Below are 17,034 nucleotides of genomic sequence, written 5' to 3'. Positions count from 1 at the left end.
CTGACAGAGGCTTACACAAACACAAACGCACACACACACGCACACGCACACGCACAAACACACACACACACACACACACACACACATAGTGCAGACAGCTGCACGCAAATGCTTTTTACCTAGCTCCACATATTGTAAATCTCAACACACATGTTATGTAAAAACACCCATCCACACTTTCAAAGGACAGACATGCAGCTTGCTACAATGGCCTTAGCCATTAAAAATGCATGGCAATGCAGCAACAGTTTCTAAAAATGAGCATCAGGGTAGCTGCAGATTGGTACGCTGAGAACTGAGTGAAGGTGAAATCTCTCCCACAATGTCATCTGAGTATTAGACAATAAAAAAACACTCTTCTTGTGAAGTGTAGCCAATTTCATTAAAGCCAGTCCTTGTTTATTGCATGTGACTAAACTGTTAGGGAAAGGGTTAACAGCATGTGTTATCTCTAGATGCTAATATTGTCAGGTCTGCGGCAGTGCCAGTGAGGGTTAATGCGCTCACCGTTGTCCTCCCCATCATGTTATCAGCAATCATCGACACTCGCGTCTAATGTGAAAGCAAAAGTGTTGCCAAGCACCAGACAGGAAGAGAAATCATGCCAATAGACCCCAATCGAGGCTTAATGTGCGCCGAGTGGCGCGGCTAGCTGAGACCTCTCACACTGCCTGTTCATCATTCACTCCCGCTGGTGTCTGGGAGATGGCAAGGGCTCCTGGCTTATCAAACAAATTAGCTGCTTCATCACTGAAATGAAGGTGGTGATGAACAAGCTGCAATGTTGTCCTTTCCTATACAGGCTGTCCTTGTTATGAATCAAAGAAGTAAAATGCATAAAGAGAGGATGCTCTGTATATGGTTTAGTTAAGACGGGGGGGGGGGGGTCTGCAGTGCTCCGTGTGCTGGGTAAAAAAACAGTGGGCGTTTCCCACCTCCTAGGGGTCTGACACTTTGTCCTGCTCATACAGTGGGCAAACAACCAACTTGTGATGACTTCTGCTTGGACAGTGGTCTGATTACAAGTGGGTCAGGAGCCAATTGTTGCCGTTCCAGTCCATGTAAATCCTACCCACACAACACCAGGGCTCTGAATCACTGAGCAGGATGGCTGCAACCACTTTGGCTCCACTCCATATGCAGACACTCCTACAGTACACTCTACCTCCTTTTAATTTCTCTTCCTCCTCTTCACTTTTCTAAACTTAGATGCAACTTCGCCAGTCTGCAGTGATGTCATTGCTCCAGTCTTCCTGTTGCTTTTCCGCCTGTCTCCTATACTGTAGCTGCAGGGATTCAGGCCTGGGTGTGCTGCACTGAATGACAATCCAAGGACACATCTGCAGCACTTTTAGGTATTTGTATCTTTGCAGATTTGCACCATGTTGATGCTATTCCACAAATCTCTATGTTCATCACAGTGTACATCACTCCTGCTGAGTCTGCCAACTCCCACTCTGGATGATGTCAAAGCAAACCGACACAATGCACCATAGAGCTTTGTCTCTGAACAAACATACAATAGGATGAGGGAGAATAAGAAGGGAGTGTAACTCCTTTCTTATTCTCCCCCATCCTCCCTCCTCTCCGCACATCTCCTCAACTCCTGTGATGTCTCGACCCTTATGCTCCTCCCAAGCCGTTCCCACATCTCGCATCACAACAACCACATTCTATTTCAATCAGACAGAAAAAGCACAAATAGCCCCTCCGTCAGTCACGCTCCACACATAGACACACATGCTGGACACAAACAGACTCATACGCACTTAAACATACTGTAGGCCTATATAACACATACCAACAGGCTGTGAGCTGAGGAGGGGGCTGTGCGCATGACAGCCATGTAGCAGGGCATTAAAGCCTGAGTCATCACGTCATGCGACACATGTGTGTCTTCCCTGCAGGCGTTCAACATGATGGTATACGAAAGGGCAGCCTACAGAGGAGCAACAGGAGGACAAATATCATCGTAGCTACCAGCAGGAAAGAGGACGGCAAATGTCAAGATATGCGTAGCATTTATTGCCGAGCAGATGCGCTGCCAAATTCGGTCCAGAATCACAGCCTCAGCCGGCTAGAGTTAGTCTAGGATATAGGCTTTACTCAAGAAAAGTCCAATACAAAATGTAATTTATTTAGGCTGGCAGCAGTGAGGCTTAAGTCACTGAGTGGATATTTAGAGCCCCCTTTCTTGAGGTGTATGGTTTGTGGGTTCAGCTCAGCACACACACACACTTTGTGGTTGAAGCTGCTTCAAGCATAGTGGTGTTCCAGTATTTTTACTGTTACATGCAAGATTTCTCAAAAATGTTACATAAGACAACCAAGTAAGTTTTCTTTACAGCTGTCTGTCAGTTTGAAATTCACATTGTTTAAGTCTGCAATAACCATTTGCAGGCACCAGAAACAAGCCGTAAAAACAACAACATTGTCTGGCTCTTTAGCTGCTTAACGCTCCACTATGTTCATCAGGTAGTCGCTGACTTTATCTGTCTGCCTTTTAGTTCTGGAAAGTTGGTTTTTACAGCTTTTTTTGCTGAAAACAACTGCCCGTTTCGACGACGACAATGCTGTCGGCCAGTGTGGAATGAAACTAAATACATTTCAAGTACAATTTTGAGATACTTGTACTTCATGTGAATATTTTTATTTTCTGCTACTTTATACTACTTCTACACTATACCTCAGAGGGAACTATTGTTATTTGTACTGGACTACATTTGTTTGACAGCTTTAGTTACTAGTTTCTATTTACATACTATAAATCATATGTTGTATTATATGATCCAGTACTTTGTTACTAATCTACCCAGTATTTAACAAAGTACCAAAAATTCGGTCGACATTGACAAACTATCAGTGCTTGATTACTCTTAAAAATGCTGTTTCAGAAGTCTTTCCACCTTGGTAAGGAATGTTCCTGTTGGTAGCACACCGCCGTGACTGTGCCAGATATTATCTTAAGGTAAATATCATGGAAACTTTCTTAGACTGGTGTACAAATGTAAACACTAGCTAACATATTTTTGTGAGTATGTGCTGCAAGGAGGGCAGTCTTAGTCTCTGCTTGAGGGGATGCAGTGCAGTTAAAACAGTAGCAAGTGAAATATCTAGTGATTGTATGTATTCTTTAATATGCCTACAAGCAACATTACCCACAGTAGAGGCTTGTTAGCTCCAACTGACAGAGACACTAATATTCTCCAGCTGGAGTTGGTTTAGTTGAGTGTAGAAATTAGCCTTTAGCAAATAAGGTATAAAAGCATGAAATAGGTCAGACTCAAATTGTGTAGTTCTACATCGGAGCTTTGAAGGAATAAAACTATAGATATGTGTGTGTGTGTGTGTGTGTGTGTGTGTGTGTGTGTGTGTGTGTGTGTGTGTGTGTGTGTGTGTGTGTGTGTGTGTGTGTGTGTGTGTGTGTGTGTGTGTGTGTGTGTGTGTGTGTGTCGTAACAGATGGTTCACCTGGATGCACATTTTGCTGGACATTAAGGTCTTTCAGAGGCTAACTACACATAAATACAGAACAACAGGCAAGGACACACACCTACTGTATGTATGCAGCTGAAATCACATACAGCTCTGTCTCTGTCTGCCGGAGCCTTGGCACACACATACATCCACCTCGCAGCACGCATAAACATGATGACAGGCAATTCCTCAAGGTCTGTACCTTGAGGAACCTCTCTGTCTCTCCTCCTGTGTTTGTGTATGTGAGTGTGGGTGTGCGTGCACATGTGTGTGTCTGTCCAGAGCCATGCAAGTGTGTTTGTGTGTTTGCAAGTGCGTGTGTGAAGAGAGGCCTGCATACAGAGACAGAGCGTCTAGATTTCCGTAAGGTCATAACCAACCTTTTACACAGCCAATGGCCATAAGGTGCTTATGGTTTGTCACCTGTACGCCTTCAAACCAGCACAGTATCTGTCTATTAAAACACCTTATATACTACAAAAATAGCAGCTCAGAAAAGGGTTGTTGCAATGGTACAATGTTATCCTGATATAGTACATTATTAACTGACTAACTGAAATCATTTCAAGTGTCAGTGAGTCAAAGTCAATCAAGTTCTCCGTTATATGTATATCATTGTGAATCAAAAAATTATTCAGTTAGGAAAATCAACTCTAGTTAAAGCCCTAATCTTGTATTTAACCTTAAGTACTGAGATCCATTTTTATGTAATGTTTCCAGCATGACCTTCACTGTGAACACTGTGAATTTAGATCTTTGCAACAGTTGCCTCTTAACTGTTGCATTCATATGTATTGTTAAGGCGTGACATGACGATATGTTGACTGCAGGAATTTTACTAGTCAAACAGAACTATGTATTAAGATGGTTGGGAACCAAAATATGACTGTGTAGAAGAGGCATTATTCAAACAGAGGTGCAGAAGTGGAATTGAAGCTTCCATATTGTAAGGAGTGAAGTTCCTATGTCTTAATGTTTTATTAAAAAGCAGGAAGAGGTGCTATATAAATACTGTGAAAGTGCCAAAACGATAAATTCAAAGAGACATGCGCATGCATTCAGAAACTGTGCCTTAAAACGAGCCGCCAGGACTTCTGGACGGTTGTGATGTCACAACTCTACTTGCTGGGTGCAATGACTGTAACGGCAGGAAAACATCTTTCCATCATCTGAAACTGCTTATCCCACTCGGGGTCGCGGTGGTTGAAGCCTATCCTAGCTGACATTGGGCACTAGGCTGGGTACACCCTGGACAGGACACCAGACTTTCACAGGGCGGACATATAGAGTCAGTCAATCATTCACGCTCACATACACACCTATGGGCACAGCAAAATATGTTCAAGTAAGAACCCAGAATACAAGCATGAACCTGTAAATGAGCATGGTGCGCCCCTGACTGTGACTCTACAGTTCAAATGATAAAATGAAATGGCAAGAAAAAGCATCCAATGGAAAAGGTCGCTTCAATAGCCCATGTTTCACCTGTAATCACGTTTCACAAAGATTAAGGGTTTGCTTTTAACTCAACTAGTATGTATGGTATTTGGACATGCAGCTATTGCTCAATTCATTTTGCTCACCGTAACAATGGAGTGTCAGGATATCACATCCTGACATCTATATGGGATGACCCGATTACATATTTGCACATCTCACTGCATAAATAGGTGCATTAAGAACAAAAAAAGCTTTATCACACAAAGACGATCATGTTACTACCCCCTACTGTACATGTTACATACAGTAAAAGATCATGTTAGCCTATTAATTATAATTCATTTATCACGGTAGGGCATGAAGTGCATGTGATGACCATTAAAACAACATAAGCCTCTATATGTTAGGATAAAGCACTAGGGAGAGGAGGTTACAAAAACCAATGATAAGAAAACATATGAAACATTAAAATGGGGAGGAGGCAGATCCCTGTGAGACAGAGTGGGAGATTACCTACAGCAGCAGGACAAATATAATGAGCTGCGGAAAAGCAGCAGGGGGACCAGGAGCACAGAGAATCCCATTACTACAATCCTGAAACAACTAAAAAATTACATCTCAGGGAATGTGAATTTAAAAGCATTTTTTAAAGCCGGATGTAATACAACAGAAGTCGAAGTGAGGGAAAGAATAAACGAGGAAGGAATACTTCATAGATTCAGCGGTGCCGCCCTGTGGACACCTGGAGGTCACATGATGGGCAGAGAGAAAAGAGAGATGACAAAATCTTTGTGCTTCACTGCATTCTGCAAGCCAGTCCCCTTACAAGCACCACAGGGAGTGTACCAACATGACAGCAACAGTTAGACCCAAACATGCCACACTTCCACACCTCAAGCAAAAAGTGTCAGAAATCACTGTTAAAGTTATATTCACACAAGCAACTAAAAGGAAGAACTTTTGTCCATTCAGTCAAGAAGAACCCCTTTAAGTCAGTCAGGTCACCTTGAGAATAAACAGACATGATGATTAAACAGAAGGTACTGAAGCTAATTAAACACCTCAAACAACAACTAGTACTACACAGCTTTATTTATAGGTAAAGGGTGATGTGGATCCCTGCATCATTTTCTTAGTTTTGACAGTTGTGAAAAAAAAGAAAAGAGAAACAAAGTACTGTCAATATGACTTTAAAAGTACTAGCATTTAATCCTTGGAGATTTCCCCAAAGTGTCATGAAAATGATAGCCTCAGACTTACAAATGAACCACAATTTGAAATCAATAGGAGGTATAGTGTTACCATGTCCTGATGCACACATACCATAACTTGGAAACATAACGCTCGATGATGATGGACCTCTGTGGTAAAGAGACTGTACAGTGGCCAAACACTCCGGTCATGAGAGGGCCGTTACAGTAGAGAAGCATATTGACCAGGACTAATATGAGTGCAAATCAGTAGTAGGTACATGATCCACACAAGTGACCCCAAGCCGTGCTGAAAAAGCAGTTGTGTGAAGTAAACCCAGTCATAAATCACACCAAGCTGACAGCACTGCGTGTCCCTGGATGTCACTGTCTGCAAGGTCGAGGGGTGCAGCAAGTTTGTTTCCAAGAACACGACACACTGAATGATTACACCGGGCTCAAATTCCAAATTACAGTAAAGTCATCACCATACTCAGTACCTCCAAACAGCTAAGGGATAATTCCTGTTTATAACAAATTGAAGCTTTGGCCTTTTCTCTATTCTGTATTAGTTAGAACATTGTAATCACCGAAGACATTGGGATGAAGGCAAAATTGTAACAATCAAGTCTGACGGAGCAATAAACAAGTGGTCAGATGATTAGACAGGTTATAAACAAGTTTACAGTTAAGCCAGCACCTGTCTTGCAGTTAATTGTCTCCAATTACACAGGGAAACTGTGTGCAAGCTCATTAGTAGCTGGCTTCTTAATCCTCTAAATTGCTGCCCACATTTCCAATTTGTTCAGAAAGTTCTAGTGTTGTACCCACTGACAGCTGTCACTCAATCAGAGATTGGTAGGCAGGATTGAAACTGTTGATGGCATTTTCCAACATAGCTAGCTCTCTGGTTACCCCACTACAGCCATTAAAATAGAGATGGCTGCATCATACATTGGATCAATGTCTGTAAACTCTGATGGCAATTTACAATGGACAACTTGGTTAATTGTCCTATTGTTGGGCTATTGTTGTGTCTTCCAAATACAGCCACTTATGTTCCTTGAGCCTTCAGACCTCATTTTAGAAATGTCACTCAGTTCTCAGACTACATCAAATAATAAACAATGTCATCATTACAAATAAGAATGATGGGCAAATCTATGGAAATAAGATACAAGTTGTAATAATCATGACAGTGTTTTTAAAAAATATACACTCCAGGCATTTCCCATGGTACCCAACAAAAGCTTTTTGCATTCACTATCAGCTATCACGAGTTGGTCAGAGATGAATGCTTCCTCATTTCTACTGCCAGGTTTAATACTGCTTTCTAAAGTCCAGTTGTTCTCAACAACTTCTATCTGAAAGTATCACAGGTATGTAAAATGATGCCTGCAGTACGCATCATTGGGTTTGATGTCAACTGTGAAAGTCATTTTAGTTAGTCTGTGTTTACTTTTAATTAATGCTATCTAATTAGCACTTCAAAACATTATGACAAGCAATCCCAGAGCAGCAAACAATATATAATTTGCGTGGTCAAAACACTGGAGCTTCACTCATCTACAAGCAGTTAGAATAGCGCCAACCATCAACTGGTGCGGTAGGTACACCCTCTGAGTGTATGTGTTCAAATTTGACCCCATTTATTCTTTCCAGTCCACATGACACTGTATTTATGATGAATCGTTCGAGCGTTGCCTGCCGTCTGTTGGGAATAATTAGTGCACAGGTTGGTGACCTCTGAGGCACACGCATGCATTTCTCTGCAGCTTGCTTTCTATTATTTTTGAATGCAGATTGATGAGAATTTAAAAAAAAGAGCTGTTTGAGCATGAATTATTTACTCCTGTACGAAGGTTCGATCAATGTAACCCTAATTTACAAAACACCGTGTTGACAGGGAGAAAATCACACACTGTTCCAGACAAAACGTCTTTAGTATGCATCCCAAACCACAGCAGCAGCTCTCACTGCCAACCTTACTCCAGGTCATCCAGATTTCTTGTCCTCCAATGACATTGCTTTCTAGTGAGAAACATCACACGGCTTCCTGATTTATGATGACTCACTGGAGGAATAAAGGCTCAGTGTGTTTTCAGCCTTCTACCTGCAAACTTTAAGAACAGGCCTCATTTGTTGCATGATTCTGAGTACTGCAACACCGAACTGTGTACGTCAGCAAATGGCCATTGACAAGAATGTCATCTATAGGTCAATAGGAGTCTTATGAACAGGGGCTATAATAGGTGTGTGTGTGTGTGTGTGTGTGTGTGTGTGTGTGTGTGTGTGTGTGTGTGTGTGTGTGTGTGTGTGTGTGTGTGTGTGTGTGTGTGTGTGTGTGTGTGTGTGTGTGTGTGTGTGTGTGTGTGTGTGTGTGTGTGTGTGTGTGTGTGTGTGTGTGGTTTATTGTGTTCATTTGTTTTGCATGTTTACATTAGTGAACTGGTAAAACATAACAATTCTTCAAAGTCATATATCTCACTTGACCATGCACACGCAGGACTATCATTTCTGACAAGACAGGAGCTGACAGAGATAAAGGACAGGGAGCAAGAGGAGTAAAAGCTGGAGGTAAATGTACACTAAATTATTGAAGAGAAGCAACATGGCAGCACAACTTTAATCACCCTAAACCCGGATCCCATTTGGGGGCTTGTCAGGGCTGAAGGACTTAAGCAGGACACACTGTCAGGATACTGGACAGAGAGAGGCAGCAGCTACATTGTTGTGGTACTGATGCAGCAAAATTTGTTTTCCATTTCTAAGAACCAATAGAAGAGAGGCAGCTGAGTGCTTTTTGGAGAGCCTGAAAGATGAAACCCAGTACTAAAGAGGTCTTTGATTAAGAGTACTTCACTACAGTGAACAGGTACGCATGTGTAAACATTCACAAGCACGCAAGCACACATGCTGTGTTCCAGTAATGGTGCAAAGTTGATGTGCACTGAACTGACATGAAAGACACATCTCTGCATCTCTGGTGACCTCACCACGGACTCTACTTTAGAACATTTTATTAAAAAAGGCCATCTGGCAGACACAAGCTGACTCTTCCACCAGCAGCTCTTTGAACACACACCATTAAACTCTCTCATCAGACGTAATAAGAGTACTTCATTTCAAGCTATTCTCCCATCTTTCTCTTCCTCAATCCCTGTCCCGCTTGTGCGAAAGGTAAAAGGAGGTCAACTGGGATGAGATACTAATCCCTCTTGATTTTGTGCGATACCTCTCCTCTTCCCCAGTCTTTCATCTCCCATATAGTATGCTACTGATAGCTAACCCGCTAACCAATGAGACAGTAATGTGTTTTCCTTGATATCACCCCAGGAGCACGGATGCAATATTGCTTGTTGTAAATGGTAAACATGTTTGGATCATACACACTCAAGCCGTTCACACATGCAGCAGCTTAACTCCTTTGATGAGGCTGTTGCTGTCTCAATCAGCGCCAAGCTCTGGCACATTGCATAACTGAAGACAGACACAAACACACAACCCCAGGCCTGGTCTGCGCTACACTATGGAGAGCCATCTCCAAGAGTTAGCTCGCAACTGTCAACCCCAATGTGGAGAGAGCAAAAATGAGAAAGAGAATAAAGATGCAATGAAACAGATAGAAGAATAAATGAATAAACAAATGATCTGTGACCTGAAAAGAATCTCCAGCACTCTTTGAGCAATAAACTGGAAAGAGAGCTCGACACAAACACTATTTCAACATTTGCCATCCCTCTGTCTCTGAATATGTTGAAGACATGCAAAGAGAAGAAGCCAGATCTCTGTAATCGCTGATTACAATCAAAATATATTACCATGATTACAGACATATGAATAATATACAGTCAGTGTTTTGTCACAGGCATCTGTGAACTACTCTGTGAAACAAGAGCTTATATCACATTAGAATCATATGGGGGATTTCTACCATACATTGAATTCCCATTGAATTGAATTGAAATATGCATGCACACACGCTGTGAAGCTCTGTGGAGCGCATACTTTCATTTGCACATACTGTGCCAATGAGATTACAACATTGCGAGCACTTCTGAGCTACAATTTCTATTTCAACACTTTAAAATGACTCAAATTCAGTAGTCCAGTCAGAAAACTGCTGGCTCAGGGTTCTCCTGTGACTAACTCGGGGGGGTAACATAGGTACTGTATGAATCACAAGGAAGATTAATAAAGGAGATATGTTACAGTCAATCTGTGCTACGACCAAAAGCTATACAGGGCCACTGCCAGCCACTGCCAGTCACAGCAGTTACCGCAAAGCCTGTGTGTGTGTGCGTGTGTGTACAAAATTGTCTCTGCAGACACGAGTGCGCCGCTGTCCACCCCTCATGTGCAAACGTTTGCCCTCCTGTGTATGTTAGTACACATACAGTATTTGCGTGTGCACATCCACTAACATTTGTATAAGTCATCGACCGTCATACACCTGTGTGTGAAAGCACAAATGTGTGTGTGTTACCTCTTCCACATCCGAATGTCTATCCTGAAATGATAACTATGTGTGTGACTGTGCATGTTTGTCCCCTTTTTGTAAGTGTGAGTCCTATGATGCCCTGCGCCTGCCGATGAGATAATCTGGCAGAGCATGGAGTGACAATTTGATCAATTGCTAGCTCACAGGGATTCTCTGAGTTATAGTGCTGCCATCTCTCCTGGCTACCACCAGTAAAGAGCCGTCTCTCCACTGAGATGAGCCGCCACACTGTCAGACATACAGCTGCAGACCACCCAGCAAAAAGACACACAATAATACACACAAAGACAAATTACTATAGTTTGATGGTAGAGGGCTGCCAAAATTTTCCAATAAGGCCTATGACATGTTTTCTGTCAGGAAGTGACACAATCTCCCGTTACATAGTGCTCTGGAAAAATCAGTAATTTCCACCCACATTATGCTTGCCTTCAGCATGCGACCTGAACCAGCAGAGTACAATTTAAATTACGAAGGGTGGTGATGGGTTTTTTTCTATAAAAAAAACAAACTTGTTTACATCCTAAATGGATTCCGTCAAAATACTGGGAAGCTGGTTATTAAAAGCATGGGATACTGATATTCCGGGTACTGTTTGAAATATTTCGATACCACTGCCATAAGATACCTGAAATATAATTTACAATGATGCCAAACTTCCCAATGCATTAGAATTTACTATTGTTTTAACACAAACAGCCACCCGATAACTGAATAAATTACAGTCCAAAAAAGTGGAAATATCTGGTTAAAGAGAAAAAGATATTTTCCGTTTTTCTCAGTTCTACAGATGCATTGAGATTCCATTGCCCAGCCTACAGGTTACAGATGGTGATTATAATTCCACTTTGTTATAATTATGAAAGTGCGGCAGAGACTTAGATTGTAGAAAGTGTTTCGTCTCAGATTAGGCTGCATGTTTTGGTTATTGCAATCTTTCTGTCTAGAGATTGATCAATATCAATTCACATCATCATTAGCTCTGATGAAAGTCCATAATATAATCACATTACAATATATGGTTAATCAATATTAGTATGCTGAATTAGCCCCACCTTTTTAATCTGTTGTCTATGGCTTTATGATGCCAATGCTGTGTGTCAATAATCTGCAGCTGATGTTTTTAACAGCAAGGCCATTAAACTACTTGTGTTGGGTTTGAGCTTTATAAAATAAAATGTCCAGTGGCATCAGTACAACACATTTAGTTCAGCCTGGTCAAGAAATAAAGGAAATACAGATGATCCTCTTATCACAAATACTCTGGCTCAGCATTCAAAACCAAAAGAGCTTTTAATATTCAACATTTTAAAACACAGCATTTCTGTTATTTTCAAAATGACACTGCTAATCCTATGGATACCTAATATGCGTGGACTTGCTTGCACAGCAAAACCTGTTTTCCAAATGCCCACAAGTTCTTTTTCACTGAGAAACTGTGGAAAACAATTGGCAGCAGTGTGTGCACTTGGGCATATCTGTCTCAGTGCATTATCACACACAGATCAATAAGGATCCTATTCTTGGCCATTAGATCTTGACGCAGGGGATAGCCTGCCTCTCTCACTCTTTCCAATCTATTCCCTCTCTCTGCTCTATTGGCCTGTGCTCTCCACTGGCTCTCTATCCCCCTCGTTCCCTCCTCCAGACAACACCTAAGGGACATTGTCATATTCCCAGCTGGACAGTGGAAGCAACAGCAGAGTCAGCGGCAAGCATAAAACCGGGGACAGGTTTGGGTGGATCATAGAAGTGATTGGCTATGGCTAGAGGGATCAGCCCCCTCCTCAGAGGATTCACACACAGACACAGACATGTTAACAGACATGCACATATTTACACACATCCACACACACCTCCTGCTACTGCTGTAACACTCGGTCCACTGCCACACTGCCAGGCTGAGGCCCTTGATCTGCCACTTCCTGTAATCCTCCCCAGGCAATGGGTGCAGCCAAATGTCCTGGCAGACCAGCGAGTCAAACAAACACACCATACACACATGCACAGATACCGGTAGCCTTATGTTGCAAAAGTAACAACCTCCAGGATATACAGTAGATGCGTATCAACGCAGGAGTCCCCGGATGTCTCAAAACATCACACACAAAACATGCAACCTGATAAAACTGAAAAACCCATGAACTGCAGCAAAGCAACGCAAAAAATCTCCAATGTTCATCAATGCCACGCTGGAATTGTTGCCATCAGATAACGAGACAAGGCTGAATATAAAGCAAAATGACAGGGGATGAAAGCCAGAACCAAAATATAGATGGATGACTCCCAATTCACCTTCCCCTGACTCTGATAAGACTATATCGGATCCACATCACTCAAACACAAGAGATTTCACTTTTTATTCAATTTCAAAGTGACCAGTTTTAGCCAGTAACATCTGACAAGATCAATTCAGCCAAACTCGGGATAGTCTGAATGAGAATGCATTATGATATCTAAGCTGATTGGTTAGGCTTCTTTAAAGCTTTTTTTCTTATACTGACTTTACCCAGACTGAAAGTCACATTAGTAATGTACACAGGTACCAGCCAGCTAGCCAGCCATAAACCCCATCAAGCTTATTAACCAGTTCTTGCATCAACCATGACATAGAACAACCACATTAGGGATTTTCATATCCTATCTTCTAATACACGTGTACCACTGAAATAAACCAGGACTTTTTTTCATCAAAAGTACAGGAACTATAGAATATATACATCTATAAGAACATTCAGTTATCTCCAGAAAAAGTGGTGCAACATCTCACTCAAAAAACATACTAAAAGCTACATGGATCGAACACCACAGCCTTTTTAGAAGTCTGTTAAACATGTCTCTGTAGACTCATTCTCCTCTGCCTGTGAGTTTCTCTGGTGCAGGTGAACAAGACTGAGTCACAGCCTTAGCTGCCAGCAGGTGGGAACAAGGGACAGCCAGGTGGACAGCTCTTCATCATGCCGTAATGAGCTGGCAAAAGTTGTCGGACAGGCATAAGGACACATGGAGAACCTGTAAAAGCAGCCTGACACAAGCAGGCTTGCGGGCGTTCTCTGAGTCTATACAACTCCCTGCGGTGCCATTTCATCACAAGCTGTTGTCCCCGTTTGTGTAAACGTCCTCATATTACAAGGAAGCCGACGCAAGGTACCTTCCTCCTGCGCAACTGCAGCACATGCTTCAATATGCAGTCAAATGTGGACTTTTCAATGACATTTCTTGTGATTTAGAATGTGTTTGCAACAGTGCGACAGTGTCTGTAAAGCAGATAAAATGAGGAATTCAAGGGATGCTGAGTTGAGCTTGTTCATGGTCTATGTTTTAAGCATTATCTAACTATGTGACAATATCTGGAGCTTGTAACAGAAAACTCTTCAGCATGCTCTGAAATTCCCTTGAAGTCCTACCAATCAGCATTTGACAATTGCAGCTCGGACATCTGTTCACTTACTTGCTGCTGCTTCCCAGGGATGCAGGGACCCAAAGGAGCTGCTAAAAGCCACAGTAACCTATAACATTGTCAATGACAAGTGAAAGGATACAATCTGAGAGCTCCACTTTGGGTGCCAATAGCCAGTATCTTCTGCACCGGGTCGAAAGCCATGGACGACGGCTGGTAGGGGAAGCCATGACGAACAGTCTAAGGTATGTGCAGAAAGATGAGAAGAGAAGAGAATGTGTTATCAATTTGCATTTCACAGCAGGGGTGTTGTTTCTATCAAAGGATATTATGCACATTTTGGTAAAGAAATGGCCTAGATGAATGTGGAAAGTGTTATGAAACAGAATCGTAAAGTCTGAAATTGCACAGACAAGAGAAAAGGAAAGAGAGGAACAAATTCCCTTTCCATGCACCGTTTACTCTGTTCTTCGTGATAGCTGATATTTGGCTTCGCTGTTTAGGATCCTTTCATAATCATGGGCCTATTTTGAGACTTCTTCTCCCTCATTTTATTCTTTTTTATCTTGTTTTGCTTCTCTCACTGCCTCCCACATGAAGTCGTGATTACACTGTCTGGAGATGAAAAACACACCAATAAGTAATGTTTGGTTATGACTTGTGGCAGGGCCTTCTATTGGAGAGCATTGAATTGGAAGGCGTTTCTGTTTTTTTGTCCACCCTCTGTATATTTGTGCGTGTATGACTGTAGCTTTATGGCATCAGTCAGCTGGTGGTGGGCTGTTGGATTTGTTTGCTTAGCGGCAGAAGGCTAAAGCACATTACATAAGAAGCACTCAGTGCAGCAGAGACAGACACCTGCCTTCTCCACAGAGAGACATTACAGAGAGATTCTGTCCAGAGAGACAGACAGACAGTGAAGGTGCAAGAGGGGGGGGGGGGGGGGGGGGGCTGAGTCTTGTTCAAAGAGACTTCCATCAGATGCCTGGCTGTTGATAGACATATTTAGGCTGCAGTGTCAATCACACCTGCATCACTGGTCTAGTCTTTATAACACAATAATCACCTAAGCACTCTGAAGTGTTGACTAGATTATGTTTTCTAGTTTTTTAGCTATTTCATCGGGTAGACAGGCACTCTAACTTATTACTTCTGTCATCTGTTAAATTGATTGCAGTTTTTAAAAACTTCACCTGCCCTAGCCTTGGTGTTTGGTTGGTTGTTGGTCTCTAAAACAGACAAGGTCAACGATCCCATGACTCTTCCACAACGCTGAGTTCCACCGGCACACAGAGAGTCTGCCATGTAAAATAAAATGAAACCTTCCAGACGTTAAGGTTGTTTTCAGCATCATATCCAATAAGAAAAACAACTGCACAACCCGATGGAACTCTTCTAATTCTACAGTTAAAAGCCTGAAAAAGAATCCACAAACAAGCCAGTAATGACGGTGCAAGTTAAAGATGTGAGGGAATCAATAGCAAGCACACAGTGATGTCTATAAAAAGACCACATCAAACCACTGGGGCACACGTGGGGTAATCCTGATTTACCATTATGATGGGAGAAGATGTAGCATACATACTGTAGTATGTAAATTGCATGAGTGTTTATTAACCCCAGCTATTATTGTGGCCAATTCAGACAGTGGAGGGCAAAACACACTCACTTTAGGCGCCATCACTCCCCAATGGATCAATGATGGGGGTAAAGTAGTGTGTGTGTGTGTGTGCGTGTGTGTGTGCGTGTGTGTGTGCAACAGAGAGAGAGATGCACACAGAAAGAGAGCAAGGAGTAAGAGGAGAGAAAGGTGGGGAAGAAATGGATGGAGAGACACTGCAAGGAAAAGACAACACAAAGGGGATGACACACTGACTCACACACACACACACACACACACACACACACACACACACACACACACACACACACACACACACACACACACACACACACACACACACACACACACACACACACACACACACACACACACACACACACACACACACACACACACACACACACACACACACACATACATTAACCAGAAACCACCGTTTTGCTAATCCATTCCAAACCCAGCAGATTATGCAAGAGGGGATCAGTTTGGCCCAACCCCTCCATATATGACAGTTCATGCCAAGCACACATACAGCAAACGATGGTGATTTCACGGAAGATGATGTCCTATATTGCCATAACCGACTTAGTTGGTTTGAGAAATCTCATAGTAAAAACTATAGGACAAAAACATGCAACCATACGGAACTTACTTATGTTTATTGTCCTGTCGCCAGCGCGCATTCGATACAGGCTACAGTATGCGCAATGTAGTTGGGCACATTGCGGGCTATCTAACATGGCTTGGACAAGCACAGAGGGCTCTAATGATTCTTTCTGAATGGGATTATTGGCAAATGTTAAATATTCCTTAACCCAGCAGTCGTCCGTTGTTGTTTAGACTACAGAGCAAATTATTTTCTTGATTCATTAATTTATTATGTGGAGCTCACTTGCACCTGACGTATCCTGAGATGGGATGTACGCGCAGTACAAACTGTGAATAACAAAAAATACATGGGGAACCGTAATGAAAACAGCTGTATAATAAAAGCAGCAGGCTCGCCCACCTTGCAGAGCTGGAAATGATCGGACTGGAGGGTCTCCTGGATCAGATGGTTCTCCTGTGGCCCCACTTGGACAGACGGGGTGGAGGAGGACGCCTCTTTCAAGCCGTCCAGCACCTTCCTGATGTTGAACTTCTTCATTTTCAGACTGCAGAGCAGAGCATTGAGATCACACGCAAATGATAAATAGGATAGCCACTTTGTCGCTCTCACACACACACATACGCCTGCACATACAAACGCTCTCTCTCTCTTTCTCTCACTCCCTCTCTTCTGATTTCCTCTGTTAATCTCACGTTTTAGTGCTTGCTTTTTAGCGCAGTCTCCATGCTGGAAGGCTCTGGTGCGCCACCGCACAGGTCGCTTCTTGATGTGTAAATTTGGAGACGGGCCGCCG

At 42.5% G+C, this 17,034-nt stretch overlaps 1 protein-coding gene across 1 annotated transcript in view; it reads right to left on the bottom strand.

The window, feature by feature from the left end:
• stxbp5a (syntaxin binding protein 5a (tomosyn)) overlaps nucleotides 1–17,034 on the bottom strand; it is a 92,533-nt gene extending 75,499 nt beyond the window's left edge. Inside the window, exons 1-3 of the mRNA XM_083934202.1 lie at nucleotides 16,934–17,034; nucleotides 16,641–16,785; nucleotides 14,150–14,247 (exon numbers count right to left, since the gene is read on the bottom strand). Coding sequence (XP_083790328.1) covers nucleotides 14,150–14,247; nucleotides 16,641–16,778 — 236 coding nt within the window. The 5' untranslated portion in view covers nucleotides 16,779–16,785; nucleotides 16,934–17,034. The remainder of the gene's footprint in view (nucleotides 1–14,149; nucleotides 14,248–16,640; nucleotides 16,786–16,933) is intronic.

Source organism: Echiichthys vipera (assembly GCF_963691815.1).
Source record: "Echiichthys vipera genome assembly, chromosome: 19".
Classification (NCBI taxonomy): domain Eukaryota; kingdom Metazoa; phylum Chordata; class Actinopteri; order Perciformes; family Trachinidae; genus Echiichthys; species Echiichthys vipera.
This window is presented reverse-complemented; position numbering and strand designations above follow the sequence as displayed.